Source organism: Sceloporus occidentalis, unplaced genomic scaffold (genome assembly GCF_023333645.1).
Source record: "Sceloporus occidentalis isolate IW3139 unplaced genomic scaffold, rSceOcc1.0.p SCAF_58, whole genome shotgun sequence".
Classification (NCBI taxonomy): domain Eukaryota; kingdom Metazoa; phylum Chordata; class Lepidosauria; order Squamata; family Phrynosomatidae; genus Sceloporus; species Sceloporus occidentalis.
In genome coordinates, this window is record NW_028317038.1 from 1,043,577 (window position 1) to 1,070,680 (window position 27,104).

Here is a 27,104-nt window from a genome sequence, read left to right on the forward strand (position 1 = left end):
ATATTTATTGCCATCCATCTTTTGTAGGATAACCAGCGCAATGAACTTCTCGACACTCTTTATAGACTTCCGATTCCAGAGCCTGGAACCTCAGTCCATCTGAGCCTGGTGAGAATATGAGACATACTAACTATAACCCAACCATTTGCCCTCTACCCACCCCATGGGAGATACATTGTCAAAGAGTCAGCAGCTCCAGAACAAACCTAACAAGCTTTGAAAAAAAAGCACTGCCGTATAACAAGAGCAACAGGAGTTAAAATGCACACCAGAACAGCTCTTTCACTATCTCCCATGGTTCTAAAGAGAGGTTGAAGTCTGTTGTGGAACTGGTCTTCCATTAGTTGCTTTCTTTCCTAGGACTCTTATCAGCATTGAAGATGTTGTTGTGGTCAATGTTCTTATTATCACTTTTTTTGCTTTATCAGCTACTAGTGCAAAGGCAGAGGTGGGGGGTTTCGAACTTGCGTGTTCTGATGCGGTTTATGTTCTCACTGTGCATTGTGAAAGAACTTTCATTGTTTGCTTCTGACCACTCAGATATCTCAAAGGAACTATGTTTGACTAAAGGGTTGGTACAGGATCCTTCTCCTCTACTCCAGGAGGGATGTGGCTTCACTTCATCAGAAAACGTTTGGCAATAGAGCCTGATAATTTTACATTTCTGGTAGACAGTTGGTTAAGGAACAGGGGACACTATTAGGAAAGAAAGGAAGAAACTTGGCGAACACAACTTCTTAAGTTGGTAGGAAGCAGAAATAGCTAATCCTATTTTCTGCACGCAAAAAAATAAAAAATTCACTCATTAGTGAAAGTAAAACTTTTTAAGCATATCTGTTTGTTGACTGGCATAATGCCACATGAAAAAATCCATAGGATCAAAGAACTTTCCTGGTTGTCGCTGTAGATTTGCCTGTGTTGTTATAAGCCCAGAACAGTTTATGTGCATCAGTCCCTTGTGTGCATTCAGTTGACAGGTTGCAGTTGTTTGCTGTTGAGAAGTCACCAGCTGGCAGTGAGCATCATGGTCCTGTGTCGCAGGAATATCCTGATGCTCTCTGTGACCTGCAGGACTAGTTGTCTTTCTGCCCGCTGGTCTGCTGGCATACCTTGGCTTCTCTCTAGACCAGTGGTTTGCAGACATGCTGACAGACATTACAGCCTCCAGTGTTACACAAGCAGTCAGGCAGAAGATAAGATATCAAAGATGCCGCTCAAGGACTATTCTACTTTGGGTCTCTTCCGGCACATTAGCTATTCAGAGTCTCAGCATTACTGGGGGCATAGACCTGCCACTTTCCTTCCCTGTAAACTGTATCCAATATTTTTTGTGTGTGACGCAATGTCATCTCTAAATCCCATTGCTACCTGTCAATCCAAGAAAAGCAATTGCTGGAGGTTATGCTTGCATCATGCCTTTTCTTGACGGAATTATCTTTTCCACATTTGTATTGTTTTTCTCCTCTAGCCTTAAAATAATTGTTTTTTGTAGACTTATAGTAGTTATGCTCACTAACATAAGATGAGATTTATTATAAAAGATATTTGCTTATGCTTCTTTAACATTATGACTATATACAAAAATATAGGAAAGGAATGTAGGTTAATTATTTGGTTTTTTAAAATGTAAATTGTCTTATATATATATATATATAAACAAAATATATAATTTGTAACGCACTCAGTTGTAATATGCCCGGGTGCTAACAATCCAAAAAGTGTATACAGCATGCAAAGTTGATGCACTCAGCGGGTCTTCTTTTTATAAAGTTTATTGGCTTAGTGAAGGTCCAACGTTTTGGCTCTCAAGGAGAAAGGCTAATTGGGAGCCGAAAAGTTGGACCTTCACTAAGCCAATAAACTTTATAAAAAGAAGACCCGCTGAATGCATCAACTTTATTTGCGTGCTATATATATATATAATGTCTGTGTGTTGCTTCATCTGATTTTATAAAATTTGAACTGAAATAATAAATGTATCCAAAATTTCACAATTCAGAGACTAAAAAACATGCATACCAGATTATTATTTTTTTTACGGTTAATGTTGGTTTGGAAAGAAATGTGGGATGTCTTGCCACTCAAGTCTATGATATTTTGCGTGTGCTATCACTTTACAGATGCTCTCATAAAGTCAAGTGATGTCGCAGTGCAACAGGATTTGCAATGTGTCTTGGTGGATGAATCTGGCTTGCGATCTCGCTGCACATATATTTTATAAGCCAGCAAGGCAAAGAAAAGTTTCCTTTTCCTTTCATGTGTGTGATGTCTTTGAAAAGTGTTTGTGGTCAGAGAGCTCATCCTTTATTTGGCTCTCTCCTCTGTCTGCTTCATGCTTTTCTTTTTACTTCGCTCAAACACGTCCCCTTTGCAGTCTCCTTTCAGAATACTTTTTTCTTTCTACTAACCAAAACATTTTCCTGTTGTTTTTTTTTCCCCCTCTCTCTTCAGCATTCATACTTCACAGTGCCTGATCCTCGAGAACTGCCCAGTATACCAGAGAATGTGAGTATGATTTTGTTGCCTTGGATTTGATCACATGGCGACTTGATCTGCATAGTTTATGTATTTATTTAGAAGAACTTCAAGATTGGAAAGGTCAGTTGCTCAAGGCCTCCATTTATCTTCATAACCAAGATAAGGGGCTCTTTTTGCCTGGCATCCCAAATAGATAATGGCTGCTCCGGCTTGCAAGTCGCAAATAACTGAGAACATTGAGTTTAGGGTGGTTCTGTGTAGACTTCTCCTCTGTTTAACCTTAACAACAGCGTTTCTCTATTGTTTATGTATATAATATACCTGCGCATTGATTAAGATTTAATTAATTAAATTATATTATTTCTTTAATAAATCATTATTTTGCCCACCTGATAAATCGTTTCATATTCCTTATACACAGTCCCCGGACGCCGTTAGCGCGACACATTTTTAAGATGTGCCTGACAATTTTTCCTTACATTTGATATTTATCAATTTCTAATGTACATATATCTTATCCCTTGTATTGTGAATATGCATTTCTGGGGGTTCTGCCTCAGTAATCTGAATTCTGGGTTATTCCTGATTAAAAAGGCCACACATTTACACAGTGGTATCTTTTTTCTCCCTTAACAGATAAAGAATCACAAAAGAGTCTAAACATCGTGTTATATACCAGTTACATATCATCAATTTTTATTAAAATACATTTATTGATGTGCGTATAAAGATTGACGTTTGAGGCCTTTACTAAAATATTTGCAAGTCCCAATAATAATAAAAAAAGCTATATATACACATATATATATATACGCTCACACACAATATATTTGAGTTTCTCCCCATGTTCTATATAAGGTACATGAGGTATTTTTTTTCTTTGTGTCACGTACATATTAGCATTCATGTAGGCGTTTTAATGTAGATAAATACAGGCGATAACCTGTCATAAATATTAATGGGTTTGTGATAGCTGACCTGCAGCGTGCAGCATAAAATCAAACCGTTTAAATAATTACTACATTTTAAGGTGGTTTAAGTGTTTTCAGCAGTGGTGTAAGTGTGTTTTATTTCTCCCGCCTAATGGTTCTGCATGCAGTAATCACACTACAACAACATTAGCCGGCATCATAATTAACAGGCTTCTGTTAGTGGTGATTTTTGGAAAGCTTTTCCTCTGGATTGCTGGAGTGCTTTTTGCAAAACACACTGAATGTTTCTCCCTATCACAAACACCACATTTCTAATTCAGCGTAGGATTGAGTGACAAAAAAGTTCCCCATTGAAGTAATGTTTTATCCATTTCCCTCGCTGTTTTGAAATTCAGATCTACCCCAGATGCCACTCACTCATAAAACTCCTAATCCTTAAAGTTTAACAGGTTTTATTTGTACATTTAGTGCCTTCTGTATGTCTTGAAAATTATTAGTTTGAGGTTGGTAACAAATCATTGCATATAATGTCAAGAAATGGACAAACCTGCGTGTTTCAATATTTTCTCCCATTACATCGTATCGAACAAATGAATTATTTAAGTACAAAATTCCCATAGTCAGTGTGTTTGTTAGGTAGAGTTTAGGAACAGGGTTCGGTGGCTGCTGATGTGTGCCACCATTAACCTTTTAATTGCCAGACTGACAGCAGAGCCGAATGTATGAAACCTGTACAACCCGTTATAATTACTATAAGTTGTCTCCAGGCAATAAAAAAAATCTCGAGCCGGCAATCAGCATCAACTTCACTTCTGCAGCTCATTGGAGATTAAATGATCATATGAACCAAGTTATGTCTATATTTTCCAGTCTTTAGGTTTTACAAGGAGAGCTTTTGGGTTATTACTTTTATGATTGGAAAATGGGAACGATTACCTCTAGAAAGAAGCAATAATATCACGTTAACTCAAGGAGCTCCGAAGTGTTTGTTATGACGACACCAGACACACACTTCATAACCCTGTGTTTCCTGTGATCTGCTCTGCATTCACCACTATTTCTAAAGAACTCCCTCGTGTTTCTAAGATGTTAATAGACATCTTGTTTTTAAATTGTCCTATAAAATAAATCCAAGATTCAAAAGAATAAAAAACATAGTTTTAATCATCAGGGAACCTAAACAAAAAAGTTTAGGGGGACCCCAACTATATACCACAAACGACATAAAGAGTAATTCGGAAACACTAAGTAATGCAATGCTATTGATAATCATTTTAAAATTTTTATGACATCATAGCGGTATAAGGTTTCATAAATCTTTGTCTCAACCCTCCCACATCCCCTGACTGCGACCCTCACACGAACAGAGGACCTAGGCAGCTGCTTAATCTACTAATGTGATAGCGCCACCTCTGGTCATCTTGCAGAACACTTCATTGATGTTTAATCGTTTACATGTATGTGTACTTATGCTTATGTGCTATTCGATTCACTTGATATCATGGGTTTTTTTTTGTTTGTTTTTTTATTGTCATCCACTGGTTATTCTTGTGCCAAATCTTTTGATACTGTTTTTGCAGTTAACCAGTTCTTGTGAAACTCTATATGCTTATTGAGGGTAGCGTATAAGTATGCACACATTTACACACATATAACTCTCTGGGCTTATACATACACGTGGATATGCAAGCATTCTTCTGGATTTTAACACTTGCCATAAATATGTTTCAGAAAGCTCAATTACATTCTCTTATATTTCCATAAAACGTCATCGCACCTGGAAGTTTTTTTAAGGACTATGAAGTGAGAAAGGATAGAGTTTGGCCTTTATCTGGAACAAGCGCTCTGCGTTCTCCGTCCAAGTGAAACACCTCTTTAACATCAGACTCTTGCTCTTTTATAGTCTGCAGTAAATGTGGTGTTTATAGAAGACTTTACACAACCCTGCCAGAAGCAGGTATCCTGGTCCCCATTCCCTTGAGAATACAAGTCTGCCTGTAACCCTTTGTGTGCCAAAATAGCGTGCAGTCTGCTAAAGATTGATAGCAGATGGCGGGACGTTATCAGTGAAACATGCCATAAACGTCTTGTCTTCTTGGTGTTATGTATCTTACACTCTCTGTTGCTATCATCTTGGTGATGTTTGGATGCCTTACCTTAAAAAAAATGATGCCCAGTGCCTTTGTGATGCCTTCATGCCTGTCTAGTACTACATCTGCTATTATTTTTTATATGTATTATTGATATTGCTATTCATTCCACTGAAGAAAAGAAAGGGACGATTTTTGTCACTAGGTGTGTAGTGACCTAGTGATCTTAGAGGTTTTTGGAAGACAGCTGCTCCATATTAGTATCTCTCATATGAAAAAAGAAAGCCTTAGTCTAAATCACATTCTTATATTTAATGTATTTAAATATTTAATGTATACCCCCACATCTCTGACTTGTTGGGATCATCAGGTACGCATGGGGGTGCAGATCTGTGCCAGCTAGTGAAGCCGCAGAGCAAGCCTCCGTCCCTAGCCCTTGTAAAATATACAATCTGTTATAAATTATATAAGCAACAGATATATTGTTTGGAAATGAAGCAGGAATGTGAAAGGTTAAAGGGAAGGGTTAAGGAGTAACAAGTGGGAGCGAAGGGTTGAGGAGTGGGAGAGGTTAAGGGACATCAAGAATAGAGAGAAGGACAAACCGGACAATATTGATAGGCAGATACATGGGAGAAATGGTTAAGTAAATAAGGGAACATATTTGGAAGCAAGGAGAGCAAATAGTTTTAGAGAACGCCAATTGCACGTACTTTCATTTCTGCAGTAAACCTTGTTGCATTCTTCTATTGATATGACTGCAGCTGCACTACAATTACATTCGATATGACTGTCCGTGTAAATGAGTGTCAAATAATTGTATGACTTATTGTCCCACAGAGAAACCTGACAGAATACTTTGTGGCCGTAGATGTGAATAATATGCTGCACCTGTATGCCAGTATGTTGTATGAACGCAGGATCCTCATTTGTTGCAGCAAACTCAGCACGGTAAGTTTATTACATGTGACAATTATACTTTATGTATGTATTTAAAAGTGCGTTATGTACCTGGAGGGAAAAAGTACCTTTAGGAGAAGCAGCAGCCCACCGCCCCTCGGTGTTCCTGTTTTTTTGTGTGCCACATTCTGATTAAATTAATGGGAGTCCCACTCGGGAAAATGACGGGCTGTCCCTGTGCTATGCATAATTTACTCAGCAAGAGTTCTGCAAATATTTAACTGCACATTGTTCCAGCTCACTCTTCTCATAAAGGAAACTTTCATAATGAATATGTAGGGTGGTCAGATAAAATGCCCCTCCTTTGACCTACCGATTGTTTAGGAAATAATGATCACTACATATAGCCTCTAACGCAGTCATTACGTAACACCTGCCACAATGTACATTTGAGGCCCATAATAATTGGTCTCCATTTCCTACATTGCTAAGAGCTCTTAACACCATTCGTTTTGAGCAGTGAAAGCTGTGTATTGTTTTAGTAAACACTAAACTACTAAATATTCTTAAAGGTATACTCTCATCTGAGATCACCGGAATCCTGTGGCAAAACCAGCTTAATCTAATCGATTGTCCATCTTAAGGTTGTGTCCCTTCTTATCATTCCTCTCATAACAACCAACAACTACAAGCAACTTAGATGGCAACTGTTGGTAACAAAAGATAAGAGATAATATGATGGGAAATGGATAACCCTAAGAACGGGGACTAAACATACACTTCCCCATGTCACAAATATTAGGAAGTATTTTAAAAAGTATATATTGCTTATTTTAATACGTGAACCCCATAGTATAGGTTTATTTGCTGTACAGAACCGTCAAATGTAGGATTTGGGAAACGTGACAGATCTGCTTTAAATTTAACAAAGTACAAACATAATAACAAATGGGTTTGTGTGTTTATCTGGCCCCTCCAAGTGATTAAGTGAGGCTAATTGACAAAAATAAGTGGGTGAGAGGTAAGCTGATAGAGAATCTTGATGGACCGAGTGTGAGTGAGTTTGGACACTATTAGTAAATTGATGGATGTTCGTATAGCTGCGTGATGGAGGAAATGGGTAAAGTGGTAAAACTTTAGAGAGCGCTAAGCCCGGTGTCTGCAGAGACAGTGGATTTTAATTTTTTTAGTAAAGGGCAGTCTAATGCCCCATGTACCTTCGGCAAAGATGACTGAATATTAAAAGTCCTTACTAAAAATGATAAGTGAAAATCAAAACTCAATTAAAATGCTAAAATCTAGAAGGAGAAACTAAGAGGTGTGATAATGAGCTTGTTAAACAGACCAACATGATTGTATTATATAGAGGACAATATTTATTTGGAGAGCTGACTAGATCATAAATGTCTTGATAGATTTGAACAACCTAAGTTGTTTTAGCTATTTACATGCGGGGTAAATCAGATCCAGTACACAGTTGAATCTCGGCTGTGTCTGTTGTAAAGGTAGATGAGTCTAAACATAAAAGAAAACAGAGTCGTTTTCTAAATAAATATGGTTTTAGAAACGGATTATTAGCCATGTATATGTGATTTCTGGACTTAGCTTTTTTTACAGGGATATTTGCCCATTGAGAGACTACTTGTGTTTCAGCGTGTGTCTGCTGATAAATATGGCAGCGCGCAGATAAATCTCTGAGAAATCGTTTTTCTAAGTATGCTACCCTGGGTCATGGCTGGAGATTAGTCTGAGAGGAGTGTTTGGTGTTATCTGTGTGGTACATTAACTGAACAAAAGCCATACTTGCAAAGTGGATGTTCTTGATAATCATAGTTCTACCCCCTGTACTGAGATGTGCGAATGTCCCGTACCACATTCTCAGTCATGTAGGAGCAAGCAGTATAACATAATTTAATATAATTTATTGGAACATTATGGATACAGGGAGATAGCAAATTAACACATAATTAACAATTATTCCAGCTGGCGTCCAGTACCCTGGATGTGAATGAAATATTAACAAAATACCAGTCACTCCTTCCCATGGTTTAGAATAATGTTAAATTTGGTATCGTTATATATATATATATATATATATATATATATATCTATATATATCTATATATATATACCAATATGATAGCAAATCTATTTATATCATGATCATGTGTTCTGCCAGGAGTTCGCTTTCCCATGCAGTTACAGGAACTGGCCTTCTTACCTTTTCAGAAAATGGAAACTGCTTCCCCACTCAGACCCCATCCCAGTGAAATGCATATTGCGATTCATTTTTGCATGGACTCCAATGTGTTTTACAGCAAGCATTGGAATATACTTATTTTTTCTTGTCTCTCCACCACCTGCATCTAAGTGGAGGAGCTGCTACTCTATTACTCAGTCAGGCAATACTTTACTGATCTTCTTGACATCCCAAGTCAACTCAGTGGGTTAGCTTCCCGAACACCTTTGTATATTTGGCAAATAATCGCCATACTGTGTCTGTTTCATAGTGCTTGTCTTCGTGTTCCTGGCTAGGCAATGTGATAGGAAAAATTAACGTGAAATTAGTGGACCATCCAAACCACTACGCTCATTATTGTTTTGAATATAATAGCAGCAGATATATATATAAAAGCACCTGTTGGCCTGTTTCCCTATAAAACTGAAAATACGCTGTTTTTCAAAATGCTCTACATTTCTACAACCGTATTTTATTGTTTTGTTGTTCTGTATTGTATCTATGAAATGGTTGGAGATTTTTTTTATAGATCTGCCATATTTGAAATGCCTACTCTTGGCATTTACATACATAAGACGTATAGATGGTTATGTGTTCTATACCAATGAATTTAAAGGAAGAAATCAATGTTTCCTACCAAGTACATCACAAATGTATGACCCTTGATCCAAGCGAACAGGACGAGAAATTCAAGCAGGGAAACAGGTTTCAATTTGTGAAACCTAGTCAAGTATTTAGTGCTTCATATCAGAATAAAAGCATGTTTTAGTTAATCAGCCTCTGTTCTGCCATCCAAAAAGGAAAACAGTCAATACACATTAACAGCTCAAAGAACAAGAAATCACTCCTTTTCCCGGAGATGGAAACTCACGATCTTATCGACTGGTAAATCTTGAAATGCAGAGCTCTGAACTTTGAACAGAATAAAGCTGGATTTTTTATGTTATTGATGTGCTACCATTTTGAAGGAAATAGCACTTTTGGGTCTTCAGCATCTTTTATCTGTCAGATGCTTGATGGATCCTAAGTGGCATTAAGCTCCCATCTTATCAAACAAAACTGTCTGGAAGGGTTGCTGTTCTGGTGGAGATCTAGTTTCATCAGCACAGCGAGAACTTGCTTTAATTTCTATCCTTTACCTTAGAAACTCAGCATCCACACTTTCTAATAGACTTCGTGTCTTAGAAAAAAAAAATATACCAAGGTGTAAACTTAAGTCAAGCTCATGTTCTCTAGATTAGCTAATATGAAGTTCACTACTCTGCAGTGATTTCTCACTAGCAGTCATTTGGCTGAATTCAGTAATTTAGAAGGAATCCAACTTCTAGACCGCTTTATGAAAATGGCCTTAAGTCACATTCTTTTAACACCTGAATCCGTCGTGATTTCTGCATCCCACATACTCTCAATGACATAAAATAAATAACATTTTGCTGCTGGCTCGTGTGAGTTGTCATAAGTTTAGCCCCTGTTGATTGCACTGGGCATAGACACTCAAGCTCAACTTAAGGAAAAGCTCTATGCATTTCAGTGGCACTCGTCAGCATGAGGGTAACCCTGGCAAGATCCCCTTTGAAAGATTTTAGTGAAACATTTCATCTTGGAGTTTTCTTGAGCTAACTCAGTCATCTGTCATAAACCTTAATAGAAATGCTGAAATATAAGGATTTTCATTTTAGTTGATATTTTTTACTTTTTGATTACTGATACAAATACTGAACATAAAGTTTCATTTTAAGGTACTGTATTCTGATTAAAGGACAATTAATAAAACATGTTCACTGTTCCTGTAAGCCCTCACACTAGCTATTTTGTCTTATTTACCCTTGAAAACCCCCAAATCATTTTGCTACTGATAAAAGGTATATTCTCACATTAACTGCGGAGTGTGGAGGGCAAACTTGGCTGTTCCCACAAGTCAAACACTTCAGTGTTGGCCTAACTGTCTATTGAATCTGACCTCATTGTTTGGATCTAATTGCAAAACAATATATTTGAAAAAAAAATCACAATAAAACATCCCATAGCAACCAATTATTGATTGATCGAAACTTAGCATCTGAACAGCACTGGCTTTGTTTTAACAAACATGGCTTTATAGTTTAGTGTACTTTTTCCCCTTTTGTTTCTAGTTTAAGAGGTAAGCAGAGATGGGAAAAGGTGGTTTCATTTTCAAACATTATCATTCCTGTAAAGCTTCCTCTTGTTGTTGAGAATGTACATAAATTATTGGAGATTTGTCAATAGCAAGTATTTCTATTGTAATATAAGTCCACACCTAAGTTACTGCTTTAGTAGGATGGCGAACTGATATTATTATGTGTTATTTTCAATCTTGAAATCTTTGAACATCTTTTGTACAGCACCGATGATACCTGTCATCTCACCTTTTACATTTTGAAGTGAATGAGACATCTCTGCTGTATATATTGTTCTCCTATGAAACGCAGATGAAAGGAGCAGCGAAATCTGCATTTATATCAGTCAGAGAACGGTGCAAGGGAAGGTTCATTCCGTATCTCTGATCTTTCTATTGTCTATCCAAAAAACAATTGATGGCAGCCTGAATTCAAGCCTCCATCATGTCCGCTAACCTTATTTTAAAATATAAGCAGTGTAAACGTCACATCTCTTGAAGAGAAACAAAACAAACATGTTTAAGGAGAATGAAAAAAAAAGATTATAATACATGAAACATACATGTTACAAGACTAGAGAAGTCCTCTGTATGTAAGGGTTACATGAGAAGCTACTGTTTACCTCCTTGTTACATTTAATCTCGGTATGTCGTGTAGCTACGTGATTCCTAGTGCTTCCTGCAGCAGAGGAATCTAACCTCTATTCAGCGAGGTAATTAATGCTTTTCAAGTTGACTCACACAGACAACTTTTGGCAGAATCCATTCATAATGTTTTGAATGTTGTGTCTTAAACACCAAACAATATGTCATCTGGCTGAATGAAAAATGAATAGTGTCTTAGGGCTTTAAATCTACAAATGACTGATTATTAAGAAACCTGTAATTTTGCAGATTTTGCCCGTTTGTAGAGCAGGAAGATTAAAGAGGAATTTAGTCGTATTTTTTTCCCCCTCTATAGAGTGATCTGGCTCCAAATGCGTATTGTGTGCTTATTGTAAGCAGAAACACCAAGCAGCCTCCTAGTGAAAACCCTAAACGTAGGCACGTCAAAAGCAGTAGTGTGAGGTTGTACAGCAGTCAGGATTGAGATGTTTGATGGGTCAAGTGGTCCTTATCTGAGAAGAAACATCTGGACCAAGCTGTACGCTGTAGTGCTGTATGTTTAATCTGTGCTTCCCCACAGTGTTCACTGTTCGCTATACAACACAAAAGAGTTCCTCATGGATGGTTTTGGTATAAAAACATAGAGAAGGTGCTAGTACTGGTAAAAAATGGATAGTGTACAATCTGGATTTACATTTCTTTTCATCCTGAATCTAGATCCACCCCTTCCCCTCAGAAAATAATGGGCCGTTCCACCTTTAAAAACTGCCTTACACAAAAGCAGAAACGATACATTGTTCCCATAGAAACTGTCACTCATTTAGCTTTGTTTAGTATACTAGAGAGTGCAGTTAATGTTTGTGAAAGTTGAATAGTTTCTTTAATAGATGAAGGAAATCATATGTGTACAGTGTTATCACATCTGGCTACTTGGGTAACCAGATCTTTGCACCCACATTCTGGTTATTTTTATTCTTTGTTTAAAAGTCTTACGTCACCATTTAACAAAGGTACTTTAGAAATACTTCTGTCTTTCAAACAGCCTGGCTGAACCATGTGATTTATAAAAATTGTTGTTTTATCTATTCATTATTCCTTGGTTTATCATCCACTACCTAGCATTCAAAATATAGTCATGTCTTACCACCTGCTTATCTTGTCAAAGTGGTCCTCCAAAAATCTATTGTTGTCCAAATAAACTAAATAGATGTTTTGCCCCTGTTGTGATAAATAGGTCCCCAAGACTGTATTGTACACAAAGATTGTATGCAAGAGGCTGTAAGTGCTGGTAAGATGCCAGTGACGGAGCATGTGCACCAAGCTCTGCGTGTTCCATCAGGAAGAACAAGCTGCGTTATTTTAACTCAAACTGTGCTCAGCAGAAGGCAAGACCTTGTAACTGGAAGCTTCCCAAGCCAGCACAGTCCCAGCTTCTTCTATTGTGAGCAAGTAAACACACAGACATAAACTGTTTGCTTAATTTGTCATTTTACTGATCCATCAGAGATGCAAGAAAATCAGGCAAGCAACGCACCCTTCCTGAAACTGATGTCATGAATTAGTTTTCCAGCGGGATAAAAAAAACTGGCTCCCTTTAATACTTTTTCAGAGCTATTGTTTGCTTTATCTTGATGGAAGGGAGTACAAAGATGATGATGTTACATCCGATTAAATTATACTTCAGAGCCATACAAGAAATCTGAGAGAAATCTAGCATTCTATTAGAGTTTCTCTGCTAACGCATGTGAGATCCCCAGTAGTTGCGCCTTAGGTTCCCCTACCTTCCATTCTTGACAGGTTTGAAGATGGTTGACGTGATTGAGCAGTGTTTTTGATCCTCGTATTGTTTATTCTCAAAGTTTTTATCCGTGCATTGTGTTGTTCCAGCATTGCTAATCCAAGAGGTCTGATTCAGTACAAAAAGGATATTTCATTAGGTATGGGAATTAAATGCAAATGTTAAGTATTTACCTTTTACATTAAGCCTAAGATTTTGTGCAGTAATGTATGGATACAACTTTGTGTAAAACATAGTTTTGTACTTAAACTTGAATTATTTTAGTTTACTTTTAGTGGACACTTATGTATATATATGTGTAAATATATATATGTGTATGTATATATATATATATATATATATATATATATGTGTGTGTGTGTGTCAGGGTTGCATATGTGGATTTTGAGACTCTAATACTTGCATGGTGCAGAACGTTCAAGGTGGATTTGAAAGGAACAATCTAGGATAGCAGCGGTGGGAACCTAAACTAGGACAGAGCTGCTGAGGTCAATGCTGAGTATGTGCATGCGTATATACACATTCATACAATATATGTGGCTGACTGTATATATGGCTATTATTATTGACCTCTATAGAATATATTTATAGTAGACTAAAAAGATCATGTGATTAGCTAAGAACCTAAACAAAAAGTATTTGAACACAATTTTATGAATGTGCTACAGTACATTTAAATGTGCAGATAATACTCTGATTCCATTTCAGGACACATTTCTTTTAACCCCTTCGCGACCTTTGCCGGTTCAGGACCGTCATGACATGAAGGTCACTAAATGACCTTTGACGGTCCTGAACCATCAAAAAGTAAAATAAGCTTAGAAAGTGATCAACGATCACTTTCTTCGCTTAAACGGCGTTACTGTAATGTCGAGGCATTCAGTAACGCCGAGATCGGCATCGGGGGCCATGTCTGGCCCCTCCCCGAGGCGTCAACAGCCGCCATACATTGTACGTCCGGACGTCCGTTTTAAAAGCGTTTAGGAGGCGATCAACGATCGCCTCCTAAACTTAAATGGTGTCGCTGGAATGCCTCGATCAGGAGGCATCCAGCGACACCAAACACTTACCTCTGGGTGGGCTGTGACCGCTCCGGAGAGCGGTCACAGCCGCAGCTGCCGGTGTTCTTCGCCATCAACAAGATGGCGGCCGCCCTGTAAAAGAAACAAACAAGTCTTTAAAGTTTGCTAGATGGTCTAGAGACCTCTGGCTCCACTTGCAGGTTGAATACAGGTACTGCATTCAACCATGCAAGTCAATGGAGCCCAGCTTTCTAATCACAATGTGATTAGTAAAATATTCAAAAAAAAAAAAAATATGGAAAAAAAATTTAAAAGTGCTAACATTTAAAAATAATTATGCAGTGATGTCACTAGATGAACCATCCAGCAAAATGTGTAAAAAAAATATAAAAAAAAAAAAAAGTATTAAAAAACTAAAATAAAAAAATAGTTTATTATTTTGAGCAAGTGCTAAAATTTCTCAAAAATCTCAACAAAGAGTTAAAATAAAAGCACTTCCCAAATGTGGCATTTTAAATCTCAAACAACACGACAAATCCATGCATGTCGGGTATCACTGCACTCAGGAGATGTTCCTGAACACACGTTGGGGTGTTTGACAGTGGCATATACCAGGACCTGTATATCTATAACTAAAGTACAATTTGTGTGAAAAAAAATAAAAAAAAATTACTATTACAAAGTGTAGTTGTATAATTGGTGCATGGAAAGGGTTAAAATAACAGCATTTGGAATACCCTGGGGTGTCTAGTTTTCAAAAATATATGGTTTGAATGGGTTAAATTGAGTTAACCGGCTTCAAAGATGTTCCAAAGAGGAGATGGAGGCAGAATGACCAGATTTGTAAAAAAGATTTGGAAATCATAAAATGCTGCTTGTACTTATTGCCCTATAACTTACAAAAAACAGCAAAAAAACATAAAAACATTGGATATTTCTAAACTCAGGACAAGTAGTAGAATCTATTTAGCTAGTTTTTTTACTTGCTTTTTTAGGTGAGTAAAAGATTTTTCAAATAAAAGTCATAAAATGTGTTTTTTTTCAATTTTTCACCATGTTTTTTTTATTTTTTTTATAGTAAATAAGATGATACGATCAAAATAATGGTATCTGAAAAAAGCCCATCTTGTCCTGAAAAAACCAATATATAACTTATGTGGGTTCACTAAATGGGTGAGGAGAAAATTACAGCTGAACACAAGCACCACAAAAGTATTAAAACAGCCTCGGTCCCACAGGGTACAAAACGAAAAATGAGCCCGGTCCTTAAGGGGTTAAAACACAGTTTGAGATCTTGGCCAGTTGAAAGATTTAGTTACATGTGTGATTGGTGGTAAACCCTGCTACACAGGTAGGATATGTGAGAAGAGGCGATCTTGTGAAACCAGCCAGTACGGCTTATTCTTGCACAAGAGGCAGCCTGGTGGCAGTTTTGCACTTTAGCTGACACCTCGTGTTAGACCAGCCTTGATTGAAGTTTGGTGAAAAACATATCTGTGAACCCCTTTGTATAAATATGTTTAAAGGGTGGCATTTATTTTGCAGGCCAATTATCACTATTAAACATTTTTCACTTCATGTGATATTGAGTGAAAGCATTTATATGTTTGTGGAATATAGTTCAGTAATGTGTGGGTTTTCATTTCTGCCTCTTTATTATAATAAACTTAGTAATATTTTATTTTGTGTAACCCTACAGCTGACTGCATGCATTCACGGATCATCTGCAATGCTGTTTCCAATGTATTGGCAACACGTTTACATTCCAGTTCTTCCTCCACACCTACTGGACTACTGCTGGTGAGTTGGGCTGCTCTTCTCATTCATTCATCATCTCATTCTTTTGAAACAACAGCAACAAATTAACAGATATAGGAAAGGCTGAACTTGATGGACGCATGTCTTTTTTCAGCCTATATAACTATGTAACCATCATCTTAGTAAAATACTGAAAAAAGGACTCTATCATTAGTATTGTTTCTTATAGTCATATCACCTTTAAAAATCATTACATAGTGTTAAGTATTACGAATGAATATAAAACATCGCTATTCATTTTTGCTAGAATTTCTCTACTTTATTTTCCTACCTATCTTTTTATCTGCAATTCCCAGGTAAAGCCTGACTGTAGACACACAAGGACTGCTTATGTCAAAAGAATGAAGTTTTCTTATAGACTAACAGTTTTTTGGGCTTACCATTTTTCAAACAGAGTTCATGGCACCTCATGGTTGGGTAGGGGTTTACTTTTGAAGTAATTGTAATATGTGAGAGTTGTATGGATCCTTAAAATGACTAAGTTGTGTGAGTTTTTGGTGAGCAGTGCGTGTAATTGTGTGTGCATTTAATGAGTTTAATTGGTAAAGAAAATTGCAAAGATGTAACAGAGACGCGACACTTAAGCCAAACAGACGCTGCAGGAATTATTGAGCCTGTGGCTCCTTAGTCTGTAGTCAGAGAGTCCGCACTGCGCTCTGTCCTGCGCGAGCGGATGCCTCTTCACGTTTTATAATTAAGTACTAAGGAAGCTTCTCAGTGGGTTGTGTGGGAAACAGTGCAAGGTTCTCCCACTGCTCTATTTGTGCTTTTAAGGTTCACACTAATGATGCTGCATGAGATAAAAATGTTTGCTTGGAAACCCAATTACTTTTTCCCTTTAGTTTTATTACTTAATCCCCAGTAATTTTCCTTATATTTCTATTCAGTTTCCTTTTGAAATTCAGATGCATTTGTTCGGAGTGTGTGCACATTTACTATTTTGTTTCACATGAGCTCCTAATGAACAGAAATGCATTATTTTTATAGTGGTGATTCGTCTATATTTTATACGTACGTACGTTCTGATGCCCCGAGTTTTAGTAGATTCAGGGTGGATATTATAACACATGTTGCTTTCAGTGTATAAGTGCTGGATGTTATATTCTGTTGGACCCCCCCCCCCAGTGAAATCCAACTTAAAGAGAGTCTGTCACTTTCTTAGTCCTACATTGTATAATTCTGTATATTTTAAAATCCGCAATATATATCAGAAACCCACCTTATGTGTTAACAACTAGGAACAATGATCTCCCTGTTCTGTCGTGTTGCCTGTTTATTTGCATCTTGTTGTTGTTTTTTAAAAAGAACTAGATGAGAAGACAGTTCACGAGAGTAAATGAATGAGGCAGATTTTGCCACAGCTTGCATTGAAATTTGCTTTACTAAGGCAAGATGGCCCTAAATAAACCAGGTTTAAAAAAATGCCATTTTAATAAGACCTTGTACGTGATAGTCCCTCTTTAAATAAAATTAAAAAAAACCCCAACAAAAATGGCTCGATCAGCAGATGTTTGCTTCGAGTAATCAGCGCTTTTTACCGTTTGTTTATAACAGCAGTTGCCGGTACCTTCCATAAGACAACACTCTTTAACCTGTTACTGCCTGGCATAAAGTTATTTCGTATTGCGTTTTACACTCTGCCAGGGGATGTTATATATATGTTAATCACCATGTCGGAGATGTAAGGATAATTCTCAGTATATGAGAGCAATAAAAAAAAACCCGTTCTAGTGCAACATAGTAAAAGATTGTTCTTCCATCTTATTCGCATCTGTAGACTCCTAGATGATACAATTGATACATCCCTTAGGCTACACCAGGTAACTTTTATAAATTGCTCACAAATCAAGTATCTGTTACATCAGTACAATTTAGCTTGTACCGGCACTCATCTTCCCTCAGCATGGAGAAGTTATACTTGGCAGTTCCCTTCCAGCTTTGCAGAGTTATGAAAAGGAGATGTTCCTCCCTGGTTCACCCACACTCGGGTTCTGCATGGTATTGATCAGTTTAAACCTTGAATTTCCAGCTTTGCATCGCTGTGGACAGGCATTCCACCACAGCCCTATTTATTCCCTCTGTATTTGATAGCTGAAGATGTTTCAAGTTACATTTGAATCGTAACACATGAGAGGGTATGGGATGTCCAACCGTTTTTTCATTGAAGCTTATGGTGTGATTAACAGTAAAAGTTCTCTGTGTATACTTGAATCTACATTTAAGACGGACACTATATATTATGTCTGCTTATGCAGAGTACACTAGGATTGGTGCAATACAGTTACATGATTTTACAGCATCCAAAACCCTTAATGATTTCCTAGCTTCTGCTGCCATCCTGAGCCTTGAGTTACCTCTGAACTAATAGAGAGTGATTACCACTCCGCCACACAGATCTAAACACTCATTCATCAGTGTCCGACATGGATGCCTCAAGCTTCCCTTGGGATGCATTCACAGACTGCACATGATATTTAATAAACTTGCCAGTTTGCCCAGTTGAGTGTCAGTCCAGTAATTGCAAATTCTCAAGGCAGTAGATGCCAGCATTATCATTTTGGCTTTAGTTTCCAGCATAACAAATGGGAGAGATTTCATACAAGAAATATTTATTTCATCCTGCAAGTTCTTCAGTCCCTTTTAGCTTATAAATTGTGGCTAAGATGTTGCTTCTCATAGCCTGGTTTAACTAGTTTGCTCTGTACAGAAAATATCTTCAGTATAAAAATACTGCCAATTTAGTGTCAGGCAGTTACTACAATGAAGAACATATATATATATATGACAGCACAGGGGGTATGTAAAGGTAAGCCCCCCTACACCCAAACTAACACACACACTTACACATAAACACACATAAGCAGTAACACATACACCCCCCCTGCAGGTTCACGGAGCCTAAGCTGCCTCAATACTATCGCTAGGTCACACTGCTGAGGCCAGCTCCAATTTGAACTCAGACCGGTGCTTTTGGAAGAAACAGGGCATATAGTATTAAACAGGATTTAGTTGCTGTCTCTATAGGGAGGGGGGGCATCCCCAGTGCTAACAAAGATCCCTTGCGCCCTAAAAGACCCCAGAGTAGATCTCTGTAAATTGTGCATTGCTTCTCAAAAGTAAGCCCTACTTGTGCTTAAATGAACAATATATAATTTATGTGGGTACGCAGTATTTGCAGTAATAGTAATAACATGAAAATGGCTAAACCCTGTATTGTACACAAGCCATTTTCCTTAAGGGGTTAAAATAAATCCTTATCACCAAAAATCTTCCATACATATAAGGAGTCTTGCATTCACTCGTAATCTCATGAGACTCCGAGGCAGTCCTCTGCACTGAAAAGCATTGGGTAGTACTGTGCATGAATGTGCACGCAACTACTGAAGACGTGAAGTTCCATGCCATCATAATAGGGTTTAAAGCACACCTATTCATGACAGTGGCGTCTCCAGCTTTCATATTTAGGGGGCTCATGGGGGGACAGGGACCAAAGTAGGCGGGGGGGGCAATTATAAAATTATATATATATATTATAACACTAGAATCCAGATCCCCCGCAACGCTGCAAGGGACCTGGATTCCCCTCGCTGTCGGCCGGTCTTTCACTTCCGTCTCTCTCCCCCCTCCCATACACCCCTCTGACTCCTCCCCCTCCCATACACTGCTCTGCCTCTCTCCCGACTCCCTGGCACTTTGTGAACCTCCGTTGCTGACAGGCACTTTCACTGCAGCTTCATAGAAGCCTCAGCGTAAGTGTAGGGCAGTAACGTCATCATCCTCTCTGTCAGCCGGTGGGGGTCTGCATCGCACAGACAGCCTCCGTTACTGCCCTTCACTTACGCTGAGGCTTCTATGAAGCTGCAGTGAAAGTGCCTGTCAGCAACGGAGCCGGGTAGAGAGGCAGAGCGATGTATGGGAGGGGGGAGGAGTCAGAGGGGTGTATGGGAGCCACCCTCCCCATACACCACTCTGGCTCCTCCCCCTCCTATACGCCCCTCTGCCTCTCTACCCGGCTCCATGGTGTCTTGTGAACCTCCGTTGCTGACAGGAGGCAGAGTGGCGTATGGGAGGGGGGAGGAGGCAGAGTGGAGTATGGGAGGGGGAGGAGGCAAAGTGATGTATGGGAGCGGGAGGAGCCAGAGTGATGTATGGGAGGGGAGGAGCCAAAGTGGTGTATGGGAGGGGGGGAGCCAGAGTGGTGTATGGGAGGGGGAGGAGTCAGATTGGTGTATGGGTGAGTTATAGTGGTGTATGGGGGGGTATTATGAATTTCAGGGCATATAGGGGTATAAAGCATATCGATATTAGGCATATCAGGGGGGCATAAAACATATCTGGGGGTAAAAGGTATATCAGGGGGCTCAGTTGCATATCACTGGCATATAAGGAGTATAAGGCATATCAGGGGGCACAGTGGAATCTGGCATATAAGAGGTATAAGGTATATATGGGGGCAGAGTGGCAAGCTGGGGGTCAGATGTGCATAACTAGGGGCAGTTTGGTAAATAAAAGAAAATATAAACAAGGCTTATATATTAATATTTACTAATAACTTTGTATTAAAACCTAGTTTAAGGAACACTGTGTTTGGGTTCTTGTAGCTTTTATTATTATGTCAGTAAAATAAGAACGTGAATAGAGAGAGGCCATTCCAATAAAGAGATGAAAGTGTAAATTGTACGTTTTTTATTACATTATTTAAAATTTTAAAAAATTGCATTTTTTTATCTGATTAATCGATTAATCGAAAAAATAATCGGCCAACTAATCGATTATTAAAATAATCATTAGTTGCAGCCCTAATATATATATATATATCTATATATAGATATATATTTATATATATCTATATATATATATATATATATATATATATATATATATATATATATATATATATACACACACGAGTTAGACATGCATTTTTAACTACATAATATGTACTTATCTCTTTGAAGTAAAGACCATGATTGAAATATGATTTCAAAATAACAGTGGAACTGGCAGTTAGTTTTCAATTCTTTAATATTAGCCTCTGCTGCCAATATATATAAATATTAGACCCTGTTGCCAATATATATATATTTTTTTATATTTTTATATTAATATATATATATATTCAAAGTGTATGACAAAACTAGTATTGACAAACTAAGATGAACAGATATATTAGGTAAAGAGGTCCCTGCTTACAATCTGGAGATGCATTCAAGTTCTCAGCCCCCCCCCCCTTTTAATTTTCTGGACCCGAGTGTCATTTGGGCAGTTCAGTCAAATAACTTCCACAATTATTAAATAAGCACTCAAGAAGGGTATTTCAGTAGGCATAGTTACCCAGTGCTTGTTTTATAGGATGTATGCACCTACTGAGAAATACCCCAGAAATCTATGTTTCAAGACAAATGCAAGACGGTAACTATTTTTAGTATATATTTTGTAACGCAGCTGATGCGGGAAGACCTTATAATGGTCACCCTGTAAGTCAAGGAGTTAATAGAATCAGTCATGTGAACCTGCAACCAGCCACCATAGCTCTATAATTTAAACTGACTCCAATTATAAATACTTTATACACCGTAATGTAAAACCCCTCCGTGTCAGTTTATATTGTGTTATATGTCTACCAACATTTTACATAACTGGTAACTGATGCTTTTGTTGCAATAAACCATCATCTTCGGTAACCTACATTATCCCTTCAATGATTTTAAATGGAATTAATGTTACACTTCCTGTGTCTAGTTCTTAATAGGGATGCACCGAAATGAAAATTCGGGAGCAAAACCGAAATTTCAGGATTCACTTAAAACCAAAAATAACCCCCAACCTTTTTTTTTTTTTTTTTTTTTTAATAGCCACACTTTTATTAAAAGTAAGTAACCCACCAAAATTAGACAAAAAAATCAATAACATTAATATTAATATATATATGATTAACTCCTATCATGCCCAGGCATACCCAGATTCCAGCATGTACTGGCTGACTTGGCATGATAGGAGTGTGATTGCTGTTAATTTTATATATATATATATATATATATATATATATATATATTGTTGTTTTTTCTGTCCAATTCTGGTGGGTTACTTTTAATAAAAGTGTGGTTGACACACCAAAATTGGACCAACAGCAATGAACCTGGGCACGATAGCAGTGTGATTACAGGCTCCCTATGCCATGCTATCCTCCCACACTTACGCAATCCATGCTAACACACACTCATTTACAAACATTCATATATTCATTCATTCCCTTAATCACGCATACTTGCTCATACATCCTACCCCACCCCCTTACCTGAACTGCAGATCTCTCACTCGCAGACAACTGCAGGGTCCCGGCTGTGCGAGCAACTTCTCTAGCCCCGCCCCCTGGGGAAGAAGGAAGGGGGCAGAGTCATTGATGTGCATTCACATGACTCCGCTGAGTTCCTGCTTTTCCTGCCCGGTACAAGAGACCATGCTCGCACACTGTGAGAGCAACAAACAAGTTAGCAGCCCAGCCCCTGCGGACGATTATTTTCGGACATTTTTTTTTTTCCAGCATTTTGCCGATAATGCCCTTTTCGGCTTATGTATTTCGGCCACCGATATATATCGGTGCATCCCTAGTTCTTAAGTTTCCTTATTCGTCCCTTTTGGAGCAGATCTTTCACGTTCTGTATCTAACAGTTTAGTGCAGTAAATTAAACGGTGTAATAAAGCATCATATAGACAAAGTAAGTTAACTTTTTGGAATTGCCTGGTTTATTGCAACTGTTCACAAAATGTGATCTGATCAACTAATCGCTCTCTTGAAGTCATTCCACAGCATCTTTATTGGATTAAGGTCTGGGCTCTGACTGGCCCCTTCAAAAGGCATATTATAGTTAAACTAGTAGATTTACTTCAATGTTTCTGGTCATCATCCTGCAGCGTTACGACCCACAAAGCAGCAGCTTCTTCTGCCGTGTCCTGCCATGGACCCCATGCTTGTTTTGCATATGGTAGACTCATCAACAGAAATGTTAACCAGTTCCAATGATTCAGTCAAGCCTTTAGCTATTACTCTAGGGCTCCTTTTTACTTCATTGAGCATTCTTCGTTATGCCCTTGGAATCATCTTGGCTCGGCGTCCACAGAGAGGCTAGCCACGGTACTTAATAGTTACCATTTAGAAACAGTTTGTCTAGCTATGGACTAATGCATTTGTAAACTCTTTGAGATTACTTTGTAACCCTTTCCAGCTTTATGCAAATCAATAATTCTTGATTGTAGGTCTTCTGAAATTTATTTTTTGTGAGGTATGATTTACATTAGCAGATGCTTCTTGAAAAAAGCAAACTCATAATGTTTGAGTAGATTTTTTATGTCAAAGTAGCTCTAAAACACACCTGCAATCTTGTTTCATTGATTGGACTGCAGGTTTGCTAACTCCTGACTACAGTTAGCTTTTGTTGAGGTGATTAGCCTAGGGGTCACCAACTTTTTTCAACCTAAACTGTGAATGTTTTAATTATGTCTTCATTATGGACAAGAACAATACAATAATTTGTGTTATTAGTTAAAAAAGATTGTATGTGTTCATTATTGTAACTTGGATGGGGATCATATCATATGTTAAGACTAATTTATACATAAATGCTGGAAATTCCAAAGGATTAACTCACTTTTCTTGTCACTGTATATGTAATAGAAATACACCGTATGTGTATACCGTGATTTTTTCCTTCTTTTTTTGGTGGAAGCAGGTGGGTGCCTGTAACCATTAGATAGTCTCCGAAACAGTTACGAATTATGAAAAACAAGCTCAAGCTGTAGCTAGTTTTAAAGCCTACAAAGCGAATTTAAAGGGGCCCTTCAGCTGTCTAAATTGTACATGATGGCTGGACTGTCCTTTTTAATGTTTGAGGGTGAGAGTAGATAATCAGTTGTAGGACTGTAGCAATTTATGACAGAATAGTAATAGTTTTGTAAAGTTCAGTTATTATTTCAGGGTGTGAGACGAAAACAAAACGGTAATAAATCAGTAAGGCAATTCAATAAGCCATTGAGGTTCTCCACGTTAAACAAGCTTTATAACCGGTCTGTGGCTTCTAGTTATAAACTGACTAGTTGTGTTGTATGGCCGTTTTTGCTGCTAGCGGCTGCCTAAGGTGGGTGAGGCATTTAACGTAAACTTCCCTGTCTTATTTGTAAAATAAGGCTGATTTGCATACAGTAAATTACTGCAATAATGTACTTGTTAAAGATAAATGCCCGGTTGCCTTCTCAGTTAAAAAAAAGTAGAATATAATACAGAGTGTATCAAAGAAATGAAGTAAAAATCTCTAACATAACAGTATCATGTACACATTACATACACATTATGTACTCTAAAATACTAAGTACTAAAATACTGGGTTCTTTTCAAGTCAGCATCTGTCTTTAAATAATAAAGTTCTATTCTCTTGAATATAATACAACAGATTGGTTACAAATGTTCTCACGAAGGGCTGCCACTCAAGGCTGTGTATAGAAATATTTTTGACATAGTAGTAGGATAATGAAAAAAGCACATACGTGTCATCTGAACAGACTAGGCATTTAAAAGTATGAAAAAAATTATGCTCTTTGCCTAAGATGTTTTTAACAAAATTATCAGGTGACAGTGTCAACACAGCCACAGGTTTTGCTTCATGTCATGTATCATTGGGTGTGGTGGAAAGGGCAATGTGAGGAAATGAAAAATCGCTAAAATATATATATATATATTTTTTCTAAATAGAAGTGTCTTATGAATGAAGTACTGTGGGGAATACAATGAAAGTTGTTAGTCATTCAATGAACTTTAGTTCTCTAGCATTACCGTGTGTGTGTGTCAGGTCCACCAGAAATCGCTTAACTCCTTTTCATTTTATCATAAATATGTTGTATTCTCATTCTATAGACACCTTACCATAATGGTAAAAAACGTGTTTTCAGGCATTTTTACACGACTGTGACCCCTTGATAGCTAACTAAGTAATTTATTATGAAAGTATTATTGCAAATGATTGTTAATAGAATATCAACGTTATGAATGTGAATAAGCAAAAAAAAAAAATGTACATTGTGTTTTTTGTTGATAGATATTAGGTAAGCTTTTTAAGACCTCTAAGGTTTCATCAGATGTAATGTCAAATTGAGGTCTCTGGCCCTATAAAGCAAAATATATTCTTCTTACAAGGAAAGGGATACTGCTGAGAACCATTGAGAAGGGTTTGTTAATTACTACTACTTGTTTAGCTTAATTTTAACAGTGTTGCATATTATATTTACTTTTACTTAGTACATGTACAGCTGCTCTATGGGATTCTTAGCTCTTCTGTATTATTTTATCTTCTATCATGTCATCTCTGCATGTTTTAACTCATAACTTGCATGTTTGTTTATGTTTCTAGAAAACTGATGCAAACTATGTAATGTAGACTTTAGTATCCATAGCCTCGACGGATTCTTTCCGTGAGCTGCAGGAGGAGTTATGTGTTTAACAAGACAAATCCTTGGGTGCGTCAGTCTGAGAGAACAGCATACTAGATTGGCATGGTGTGGTCTCAAACAAAACCAAATAAGCTTAGAGGTGCACGGTGTATATTCTCAAGTATTTAACTCTTCTAGATTTGGTAAAAGACATGATACTTGTTGTAAAATGGCCTTGTTACAGCTAAGTGTCTTGCGGAGCAAACAACCCTCCTCTTCCTGCAGCTCCTTCACTTCTCTCTCTCGCAGTCAAACACAAAATGAGTACCACTGAGTACCGCAACTAAATGAATGGTAAATAAATTGGTGTTAAATAGATGTATCAGATAATTACCATGTGTGCGATTACAACCTAATTAAAGATCAAGCCCTGAAAAAGATAATCAGTTGTTTTTTTAAAAGCACAATTAGAGCCATCCTGATAATTGCAGGTTTCAAAATCATACTTTTTTTTACTAGCGATTTGGTGTAGCTGTTTCCTTCTTCAAACACACTCGATAAAACACAGTCTGTCGGAGTCTATTGATGCCGTCCCAACTATCCATTTCGTTATTTTGTGGGCCACATGACCCACATATTTGCTTTGTCCACACCTGTGCTCCCAACAGCAGGGCCTGGCCTTCGCCCCTCTTAACATGTCTTTGTCAGGCAGTCAATGAATAGCTAATCTTCAATCCCCATGTAAAAAGCTATTGCAGCCCACACCGTTGTCCTGAAAACTCCTACCAGCATGCACCTGAAGCAAAGCTGGCAGCAGCAGCCTTTATGTGTTAATTACACATGCGAAGCCTATTATACAGAGAAAGGATAACCTGCTGGCAGTGAAAATGAAGTGAATCTGCCCTTCCTGTGCAGTAAGTAAATTGAAGGTTCATTTCGACCGGAGATAATAGTTTTCAGGTTCCATTTTGTGTATCTGCGACTCGGGGATGTACTTAACATTTAAATCATCCATGGGGGAACAAACCTCCTTCAAATTTAAATGTTTCAGGCTCCTAGCACTTCACTTAAAATGCTAGTTATCCCTGCTGGCTTGACATCCATCGCAGCTTCTAAGGTTTTTTGCTACTAGGTAGATGGGCTTAGAATAGATGTGATAGTTATTAGCATAGATTCTTATCTGTAATTTTTCTTTAATATTGGTGGTTGAAGAAATGCCACACGGTTTCAAGAATATAAAATTCTTGTTCTACAGCTGCCAATATATTTCCTTTAGGGCCTATGTTAGCTTCAACATCTGAAGCTATCATTTGCTATTTCTCCTTAAAAAGTACTGTTTGACCCATGGACTTTGTGGGTCTGCTTAGAATTAGTTTCTTTCTTTTTAATGTCTCCACTAAGTATGCATAAACACAAACACAGCGCTGAACAAGTTGTAATTTAAAGATAAAACTGGCTTAACCTATTCAATGCCAGGAAGCACAGATTGAGACATGTAGATCTTCCCAGAACTTTCACAGATATTTCGCAGATGTCAAGTTCTGCTTCATAATGAAATTTACCTCAATTTGTTTTCATTGAGAGGTTTGAGTTAGTAAATAGATCTTTTACAGTGGTTCCTGGAGAAAAAGGGAAAACATTGATATGTTTGAATTTAAGGAGTC

At 37.7% G+C, this 27,104-nt stretch overlaps 1 protein-coding gene across 1 annotated transcript in view; it reads left to right on the forward strand.

Moving 5' to 3' along the window:
• LOC149287606 (DENN domain-containing protein 1A-like) overlaps positions 1 to 27,104 on the forward strand; it is a gene marked incomplete at its 5' end in the record, with an annotated part of 204,987 nt that overhangs the window by 37,212 nt on the left and 140,671 nt on the right. Inside the window, 4 exons of the mRNA XM_089492645.1 lie at positions 28 to 108; positions 2,452 to 2,505; positions 6,341 to 6,451; positions 15,902 to 16,002. Of these exons, the coding sequence (XP_089348771.1) occupies positions 28 to 108; positions 2,452 to 2,505; positions 6,341 to 6,451; positions 15,902 to 16,002 (347 nt within the window). The remainder of the gene's footprint in view (positions 1 to 27; positions 109 to 2,451; positions 2,506 to 6,340; positions 6,452 to 15,901; positions 16,003 to 27,104) is intronic.